This window comes from Anneissia japonica, unplaced genomic scaffold, assembly GCF_011630105.1.
Source record: "Anneissia japonica isolate Jap-2015-1 unplaced genomic scaffold, ASM1163010v1 scaffold287727_len1644234_cov201, whole genome shotgun sequence".
NCBI classification, from domain to species: domain Eukaryota; kingdom Metazoa; phylum Echinodermata; class Crinoidea; order Comatulida; family Comatulidae; genus Anneissia; species Anneissia japonica.
Window position 1 is genome coordinate 1,195,172 of NW_022713615.1, and position 10,236 is coordinate 1,205,407.

At 34.6% G+C, this 10,236-nt stretch overlaps 1 protein-coding gene across 1 annotated transcript; it reads left to right on the forward strand.

Moving 5' to 3' along the window:
• The first annotated feature begins 163 nt into the window (after positions 1–163).
• Positions 164–9,788, forward strand: LOC117108609 (kinetochore protein NDC80 homolog). Its single transcript, XM_033250687.1, has 17 exons — positions 164–292; positions 941–1,026; positions 1,298–1,436; positions 1,593–1,701; positions 2,050–2,219; positions 3,431–3,533; positions 3,882–3,968; positions 4,254–4,347; positions 4,501–4,595; positions 5,102–5,246; positions 5,810–6,015; positions 6,150–6,311; positions 6,643–6,732; positions 6,934–7,026; positions 7,284–7,414; positions 7,791–7,893; positions 8,880–9,788. Exons 2-17 carry the CDS (start codon positions 957–959, stop codon positions 8,937–8,939), a joined length of 1,857 nt encoding a protein of 618 aa, XP_033106578.1. The 5' UTR covers positions 164–292; positions 941–956; the 3' UTR covers positions 8,940–9,788.
• Positions 9,789–10,236: the final 448 nt, after the last annotated feature.

Here is a 10,236-nt window from a genome sequence, read left to right on the forward strand (position 1 = left end):
GACTATTTTTATGCCGTCCGTCTAATTAAAATATGATAATATTAATTAGAGAAATGAATATATTGAACAATTAAGGAGGTAAGATATGAATCATGGAAAGGAGTAGAGAATCAGATACGATAACGCAAATAGTTTTCCAAAGTTAAGACATTTATGAGGGCGCTGTTACTACCTTACTATTTTTCTGCGCGTGCGCACAAAAGAAGCTCCATATTTGAAAACGTAAATAGTTTCAGTCACATCGCGGGGGAAACGACTGTTGACAAAATTTAATAATTATATATACTTAAGTGTGAGTATCACCCTTTTTTAACAGATCACAGGCCTAGTAAAAACGTCTAGGCTAACTTAGCCTAATAGTCATGTCCCTACCTAGCTAATTAACTAAGAGGTGTGCCCCACTCACTCAGTCCATCACAGGAGCCTCCTGAGGAGGGAAGTAGGGCCTAGGCCTAGCTAGGCTGGGACCTAGCCTACTACTACCTAGGGTAGGTACGCCTAGAGGCCTACCTCAGCCTAGCGTAAGCCACCGCCTACCGACGATAAGATAGGCCTTGGCTGGCCTAGCCGTGGGTGGGGTTAGAGGTAGGTATATAATAGTCAAGAGCTTCGACGATTTGAAAATTCTACTACCCTACTACTACTACTAGGACTAGCCTACTCACTGCTTACAAAACATTTTGTATTGTAAAAAATTGATAAATTTATAGTTGTTCCATATTGCAAAGTTTTTTAATTGCGTGGATGATATGCCAAAGACCTAGAGCCTACCTCAAACTCAAAACCATCTTAAATTTGCTTGGAAAATAGGTACACAGAATAATATGTAATAATATAGTGTTTGTATATTAAGATTAGGCAAAATGTACATGGCTATTTTCCTATCCATGAAATATTAACAATCTTAGGCTTACTTATCAAAAAATGTTCCCTCCTACAGTCAAAGTTTCTGAAAAATGCATCGTAATAGGTCATCAAGTGGCAGTCGTGCATCACTGGGCCCACTTCGTATCAAGCAAGACAGTGGTGGGTAACTTTAAAAATATATTTTATTTTGTTGTATATTTCCATGTTTTTGACTTTGTCATCCTAATTTAAAGTAAGAATATTAACCTAAATATACATGTACCGTACCGGTACTTGACTCAGAAAATATGGTTTAACTCTATTATTATCTCAGAACATATTGCTCCGGCTAAAATATCATACAACAGTATGTTTAGGGATATTATAAAGTAAAAATAAATATGCTTCTTTATCATATTATATTTCAATATGCTGTTATTTGGTATTTTAGCTGGAGTACGAGGACGTTCTTTAGCTGGTGGGCGTTTGTCAACAGGAGCAAATTCTAGAACAGCCAATGGGAGAAGTTCAATTGGTGGGTCCAAGAAATCAATGATTCCTAAACCCAGCATTGGCGGTCTTAATAAAAGGTATGTTAAAAAAAAGAAAAATTAATCTTATGTGTGATAGAAGGAAAAACCTTAAAGATGAGTTTTAATTTTGTTTATTTTATGAAATGTTTGCACACTTTAATATTAAATATGAAAGTATAGAAAAATATATCGATTTTTTCCCTCATCTGACAGACGTTCAAGTAACTATGGGCGGCAAACGTATGGCCATGAAGTTTTAAAAGATCCAAGACCAATCAGCGATAAATCGTTCATGCATAGAGAAATTAAAGAGATAGTAGAGGTAAGGCAACTGTTATAATACATTATATGTGGCAAAGACAAAGCCAAACCAAATTTTCAAAAATTGATTTTTGGTTATAATTACAGGGTTTAAAGATAAAAATGGGTGCTATAAAATGGTAAAAAAATCTTTTAAATCCGACATTTCATTATGAAGTTACAAGAGTTTAAACATATAGCTGTTTAAAGACCAATATTTCAGAAATCAGCCTTCAAAGTTTATGATTAAACATTAATACATTTGAAAAAATATTTATCTATAAAATCCAATCAATTAAGATTAAAAAAATAAAAGTAGGTTAAGCATGAGAACTATATTTTTTAAATCTCTTTTTCTATTAAATTTTAGTTTCTGATTGACAAACGCTACCCTTCACCGGTGACAACTAAATCGCTTATCACACCAACTACTAAAGACTTTCTCAGAATCTTCCAGTTCGTTTATGCATTCCTTGAACCGAAGTTTGTCATGCCAGCAAAGCATGAAGAAGAATTGCCAAAGATCATGAAAACACTAGGGTAAGGCTTAGTGTTATTCATATATAGACATTTGCATAATGCGCTATTACAGGCTGTGGTGCCAGTGGTGGAGGACAATTTACCGTTGTCGGACACGTCTGGACCCCCTTCGACTAAAAAAATTTAATTTGCCTATCTAAATCGTTATTTTTATTGCCAGTCCCTAATATTGTGGTCTAAAAGCACAATTTTGAACCATACTAAGCCATTAAAAATTCTCGGTCCCCATGAACTCAGGGATGTAGTTATGGTGGGCAGGGCACCCCAGTCTTAAAGTATTCCACCCAGACTAAAGCTAATTTCATGGCCTTCAACCTACTCTTAATTAACCAATTTTTCCATCCTTAAAGTCTACTCTTATTACTTAGAGTTTACCAATGTTATTACCAACTCACCCTTAGGTTTCTACAGCTACAACCCTGTGAACCCTACCAGAATGTTGTTGGAGCGTGTGGCGCAACGTGTAAGTTGTTGGATTTCTGGTTGGGAGTTTGAGACCGACGTTCGCCGCACTGCTTGTGTCCTTAGGCAAGACACTTTACTTACGTTTGCCTCTCCACACCCAGGAGTATAAATGGGAGGGTCATGCTGTCAACCTGCTCGTCGGTGACCCTGCTATGACTGTTCCAGTCAAATTAATAAAGCAACTAGATATCAATTGGTATCATACGAGAAAAAAAAAAAAAAAAATCAAGGCTCTAGTCGGCCCCTTGGTTCTGACCCTCGCGTCGGCAAATTTCTGGAGCCGCCACTGATTAGAAGGTCAACATAACTTTTATTTATTTTTATAAAATATATTCTGGTAGCCTGCCCATTTATTATTTTATTTTTCATTGAGCAATGTGCTTTAATATTGCAAATTTTCTTGCATTTATATGATAACAGTAATGATTTTTTCGGTTATATTATTTTTATGTGTTAATTTTAATTTTATTTTAATTTTGTAAATTATTACTTTTCAATGTTTTCTTTTATTCCTTATTCTCTCATTTTTTTTTCAGATTTTATATATCTCTGTTTTGATTTAATTAATTTGTTAATGTTTAAGATCTTGTTTAATTTTCATCTTATACTTTTGTCTTTTATTGTATAAGGGTCACTATTGGTCAGCTCAGGCTGGATGTACCACCCTCACAAAATATTGTTGAAATGATTTATTAATGAATTCTTTCCTCAATACAATTTTTGGTAAATGTTTCATCCCCTTTTAGCTACCCATTTAACATCAGCAAGAGTTCTCTGTACACAATTGGTAGCCCACACACCTGGCCACACCTATTGGCAGCTCTTCATTGGCTCATGGAACTCGTCAAGGTAAAAACAACATTTTGTCAAGGTGAAAACAACATTATGAACTTTGGAGATCTCTTGGTCCCCAGTTAAATTCCAATTGCTGCTCTACTTGTATTTCAGCTGGAGGGCTGAAATCTAAGTTAGAATAGTGCACTGTCTTTTGGATGAGACGTTTAATCTGTTGTTCCAGTGTGCATTATAGCCCAAGTGCATGTTAAAGAACGCAGAACACTCTATGGAAAGGAGTAGGGGATTGTCTCCCGGTTTACTGCCCAATCACCACCAGAAGGACCCACTGGAAATAAGTAACATGATTAAGTAAATCAAAACGTTGAACCTCAAAATTTTGATTTGTAATTTTGTTTCCAGTGTGGTATGAGTATGAGACCGGAGGCAATGCTGTACGGTTGCGGTGATGATATCGCAGACGAATTTGATGGCAAAACTGAAGCACAAGTGAGTTCACTGTTTAAAAAAAAATGATTTCTTAAACTATCTATTCACCAACGATTCATATTTGAAAGAAAGCTAAAAATTGTGTTTATTATGTTTAAAACAGTGGTTGACAAGTGCATCTATAATTGCAATAATAATAGGACGCTCAACAGTATATGAACAATATTTTTTTTCTTGAAACCAATTTCCTTTTTCTTTTAATGTTGTGAGCAGGTGCATCTATATAGTATAATTATTAATATGAGGTTTTTATCATGAAACCAATTTTTTGTTGTTATGGAACAGGTTTTGTATGAGTTTGTTGAATCTACTTATGATGCATTTTTGGGTGGAGCAGACACTTACGAGGTGGAGGAGCAAGCTGTCGCCAAAGATTTCAGTATGTTGCTTTTATTATTACTGTTTGTGAACATTAGAATACTTTTTAAAACCTGTACATCGGGGGTGGGGCAGCTAGCCCCGACAGGGGGCCTGTCCCCCCACTGGCGCCAGCTCTGCTTAACAATTAGGAAAAATTATGTTTTTCTTACAGGACGTAAGGTATTGTGTGTAGCAGGTGATATTCAACAACTTGAGGCTGAGAAACAAAGGCTAACAGCTGAGTTACAGCTATTGGAAAATGAACCGGTAAAATTTTTTCAATCTCGTTTGAATATATACAGAATAAATAAGCTGAATATGTGGGCTTTTGAACATTTTGATTGGTGGTCAACGAGAAAATTCTATATGAATCCCATATAACATCAAATGCCATGCATGATTGTGGCTCACTCACAGTATTACAAATTAAACTGAAAAACACCAAATAATAACCACAAGACAATATTACTGATTTTGTTTACAACTGGCACATTCTTACTAGCCTAGTAGGTAAACAATACTAGAAAAAGGTTTGACCCTTCACACTGAAATTACTACGACCATAAGACCATGGAATATTTCATCAATGTATTACAAATTAAACCAAAAACCACCAAATAATAACCACAAGACAATATTACTGATTTTGTTTACAACTGTCACATTCTTACTAGCCTAGTAGGTAAACAATACTAGAAAATGGTTTGACCCTTCACACTGAAATTAAAGTCCTGGCACTATGACTATAAGACTATGGAATATTTCATCAACAGTGCCAGCTAACTGCCCTGCAAGAACGCTTTCAGGTGATGCAGATTGATAACAACAGATTCAAGAACTACCTTGTGGAGCTGGAGAATCACAAACGAGCTCAGGAACAGAAACTGGCAGAAGTTGACTGCAAGTATCAACAAGAAGGTATGGTTGAGTACTGTAATTTAGTCAATTGTTATGATTTTGCATGAATGCAGTAGCAGCTCTAGAGGGAAAGCTTAATAAAGTGCGTAACAATAATAAGAAAACATAATGTAGCAATGTTAGATATATGATCAAGGAGTAGTAAGTAAATCTACATCAACAATTTATACCTTTGTACTGAGTAAATACATTGTAAGATACAATAACAGGGAAAGTATACTAAACAATACAGAAATGGGGTGGCGGTGATGATTATTATGACGATGATGATGATATAATGATAATGGTGACTGCGAAGGAGTGGTAGTGGTCTTGATATTTATAGTGATAATTATTTTGTTAATTAATGTTAAATTAAAGTAATGCAATAACTGCCAATCAAACCATCTATATATTGAGCTGCAGTATTATACTTTATGATGAGCTATAGTAATTTGCAGCATCCATCATGATTATGCCATCTTCGGTCAAGTCAAGGCGCCATGAACATTCCCTCAGAACAGATATTGGCGCACTACAAGTGCTCAATATTACTATTATAATTATTATTATTTTCTATCTAGCGCTGGCATATGAGCAAACTATAGCAGAAAACAAGCGACTCAAGCACATATTTGACACACAAGAGTTGAGTGCAGCTGATGTGGAGAGGATCAAGATGCAACAGAGAGAACTTGCTCAGACACTGGAGAGTCTGGAAAAAGAGAAGGAAGCATTCGATAGAGAAATATGGCAGGAAGAAAAGGCCATAGCAAAAGAACGAGAACAAGTGAGTTGTGTGTAAATGGTTGTCCAGTAATTATATTTCTAGTTGCTTCGTAATATTTATCCATTCATTGGAACATATATAAGTTAACTGATGAGAGTCTTATTAAAACTTCATTTCTCATATTTTGACTTTAGATTGAACACCAGGCACAAAGTTACAACAACATGGCCCGTAAACTGAAGCTGATTCCCACCACAGCAGAGAATTCTCACGGTATCGATTACGAACTGCGACTTAACTTTGTTTCACAACATCCAGATCACGCAAGCATGATGAACTTTGCCAATATGATCAAGGTACATGCTCTAGCTGTAATATATTTTTGTGAATGATCTTTGCAATTTCTTAAATTAATAGAATCCATGCCAATTTTTTTTTAAATAATGAAATGAATAAAAATGTTGAATAATTATAATTTTGAATTTTGCGTCTAAATTTGTCGTAAAGTCCGGCGCTCACTGTGTTGTACGATCATCATACAGCAAATCCAACTCCGATCCTTTGAGCTCTAGACAACGCGATGCCATCTGCTGATTGCCTGACGTTGCATTCTCCATATAATCCTGTCGGCCGTTGACCGTCGAGCATAAAATTATTGATCTTTGTGTTTTATTTTACTCCCTTTAGCCTGCATTAGTGCAGCTGAAGAAACAAGTCAAAGAGACAGTGCATGATATAAACAGTCAAAAAGATATAGAGATGGAAGCATTAGAACAGGTTTGTACATACTGTACTCATCTTACATGATGTGTGGAATAGTGGTGAGGCTTTTTACTAAATAATAACATTTATAACATCTGCAATACTGCTTAGAGCTGCATTTTGTAGGGTTTACAAACTAGTTTTATCCACAGATAATAAATGGCCTAATTTGAAATTGTGCATTGTATTTTATAAATAATCTCTTCTTTTCCTAAGATCTTGGAGATGGTTGAGAGCAAACAAGAAGAGATTAGCCTGCTGGAAACCAAGTTGGAAAGAGCAGAGAGGGAGTTCATAAGCCACAAAGAGGTACAGTGATCTTCATAATCCAATTGCTATAGTAATCACATCTAGTGTTATCCTCTCAAATACATACTGTTTAATGTCATGTACAAAATAATTATTTACATAAAATCTAATTTTGTTTTTTAAATCATTCTCATCCAACAGTGAGTCACTTAAGAGGATGAAAGTGATGCTCTACAAAGTATGTTTTCCTCAAACTAATATCAGTAATCAGTACTTGGTTAAAAAAGTTTCAGTATGATTGTTTTTTTGTTGTGCAGAGATTGAACAAGGAGTACAAATCCAGCATTGAACAGGTTCACGTCTTGGAGGCAGAGGTCCTTGAATTGAAGCAGCTATCAGAGACAGACGTTGAAATACAAGCTAGAGATTTAGAGGAGATGAAACGCAAGTAAGCGCCATTAATAATACCTTTCTATTTTCAATCTAGTTTGAAGTTTGTATGAATGAAAGTCGGAATATCTACATCAATCAACTCTTCACTAAAACAAGTGGAGTTGAAAGATTGACTGTTCCATTCAACTCAGCTCCGACTCGTTGAAGCAACAGTCAATCTTTCAACTCATGAAAATATTCATCCCACTGCACTCATAAACATTAATTATTTGTATACTAACATTATAGTATACTAACATATATGTTATATGAAAATATCAATTAAAAATAGAAATAAAATTGACAAAACATTTTATATTAAAGTGTTGAAGACATTCTTAGATACAGTACTTAATTAAATCAAATACATTTCCTGCATTTTGCCTTCTTAGAGCTCAGCAGGAACTGGTGAGGATGAAGGAGGAAAAACACCAATTTAATGTCTTCCTTATAGATGTTGTTAATGAAATCCTTCAGCACAAGACAATTATACAGGTAAGATCTCGGTATTTGCACATCTCCCCTTGTGCTAGCTATTTGATTTCTTTCAAATTTTTAATGCCAAATCACTGATTATGCCAAATCGGCAACAAATGTAACAAATATAATATACCTATTAGGAAACTAAGAACCGCATAAGAATCAGAGTCAGTACACACAAACACCCCTGACTGAATCATCGATCAAGACTTCACTATACATTTCTAAACATTAGCATTACTAACATAGACCAGATAGGGAGTTCCTTCATTAAATGATAAATGACATGAAGCTCACACCATAATTATAGTACAATACAAGCATAAAAAATAATATGATACATACCATTATTCTTGAATCTTGTTATAGTAATCCAAATAAAGGCAAATATTATCCATAATAGTATAATCCAAAGTACAAAGTAAATTAATCCAAAGAAAAATAATCCCTTAGTGTAATAATCTAAAGTAAAGTAATCTAAGTTTGCAAGCTGGTAACAACTAATGGTTGCCTAAGAAATTGTCTGTTCACTTCAACAACTGAACTGCAACTGACTAGAAGAATTCACATCAACTGCACATCTGTACATACCACAAAATAAATGCAAATTAAGTATGTAAATTAAATGACTGAATACCATTCAGAACTTCTAGAAATCACAGAGTTAAATGAAGGAAAACAAAGCAATTAAATACAGTATACCGACTGCAGTTATAATAATTTATTCCTCCTCATTTAACTTGGAAATTTTACTGGGCCCTTGGAAACAAGTAATGGATACATGCAGACACAAACCTAACCCTTAACCTGTCCGATTCTTCTGTAAGGGTTATTCAAGGAGCTGAGACCTACGTTCAAATCTTGACTTCCTAGCCTGGAATGAGCATAACAGGTAGTCACATGTTGGGCAGTAATACCATATTAATTTTTATTGTTTATTTGTTAAATTATTGGTTTTTCAATTTCTTATCTTACCTACCATTACCCTTATTATTTTTTAGGAACACATCAGTGGACTACACACAAAGGCACAGGAAGAACTTAAGAGCTTACAACAATAGACACTATATACAGCTTGAAGATTACAAAACTATAGAGGGAGGTTTTTAGTCATTTCTCTGCTGATGTGAACTGATATGTGGAACATGTCAATAACTCTATGATAAAAATCAATACCCTCATGAGCTGTTCACTGTAAGGTTATAAGTAGTGATAAACTTATTATGTATGATATACATATATGTATGACCTCTTGTAGCAGACGCCATTTTGTTGATGGGAACAATGTGTGCCTAGCCTTTAATAATTATTGTATAGCCTCTTTTTTTGTATTCAGATCCCATGAAAGTGGCTTATTTACATTGTTGGTTTAACATTATTCTTTGGGCCTACATTCAACCATGTTGTTCATCCTTGAATGTGAACATTTTCACCTTTTCAAAAATTGATTGGTTGATGAAAATAAGAGGAACAATACTATTTATGCCTAATAACTGAAATCTAACAGTAAAAGTATATTGGCTCTACGTGTATAGTAAAAATTTATTAGATGCTTGGTTTGTACACCCATCTGTGATGTAGGGCTCATAAGAATGCCATTGCTGCTGAGGTCACTGATTTATCACCTATTCTGTATATGTTTTCCTACAAAAGAATTTTGTATAGTGTAGCTTTTCGATCCAGGGAATAAAGGGGTGTGGCCACCACTGTGAAGTCTTATAAATGAATTTTTGCGATTTTGATGGTAATAATATAAGCAGATGTGATCTGCTATAAATCATTTGTAGAGTAGGTGGTATGTATAGTTGGTCCTTAGGCAACCCCTGGATTTAGTTCGTTTGTTGCTCATTGTATAGGCATGCAGTATTAAAATGTGGTTACCATTTACATTTAAAAAAAAAAAATGTAAATGTAGGCATTTTGTGTTTCATTATTTAAACATTGTGTTAGCCAGGGTAATACTGAACTATGATGGGTTGGGTCATAAAAAAATACAGATGTATAATATAACATACAGTACTTAAAAATATATGATGAAAGCAAAGTAAAGACCACGATCAAAACCTTATGAAATTTACATACCACATGAACCAGATCTGGTTACTTATGTGATGTAAATGTTAATGCTACTGCAATTATCTGATATCAAAACTTTCCAAATGGTACACTTACAGTAGTACCCAAAGATGATTAATTATATAACTACAGCATATATAAAATGCAACACACTAGTATAAATTATATAATACCTTATTTATAACAAATGGTTAGTAATGAATAATTGCCAAACTAATATTAACCACTGTGTGTGTGCGCTCAACCTTTCAGACCGTTGGTTCCTGGTTCAGTGGACCTTTC

Excerpts from the sequence above, each read along its gene's own strand:
- LOC117108609 (XM_033250687.1), top strand. The coding sequence starts at position 957 with ATGCATCGTAATAGGTCATCAAGTGGCAGTCGTGCATCACTGGGCCCA. Across the intron at positions 6,733-6,933 it reads AGATGGAAGCATTAGAACAG|ATCTTGGAGATGGTTGAGAG; the intron begins GTTTGTACATAC and ends TCTTTTCCTAAG. Across the intron at positions 7,027-7,283 it reads AGTTCATAAGCCACAAAGAG|AGATTGAACAAGGAGTACAA; the intron begins GTACAGTGATCT and ends TTTGTTGTGCAG.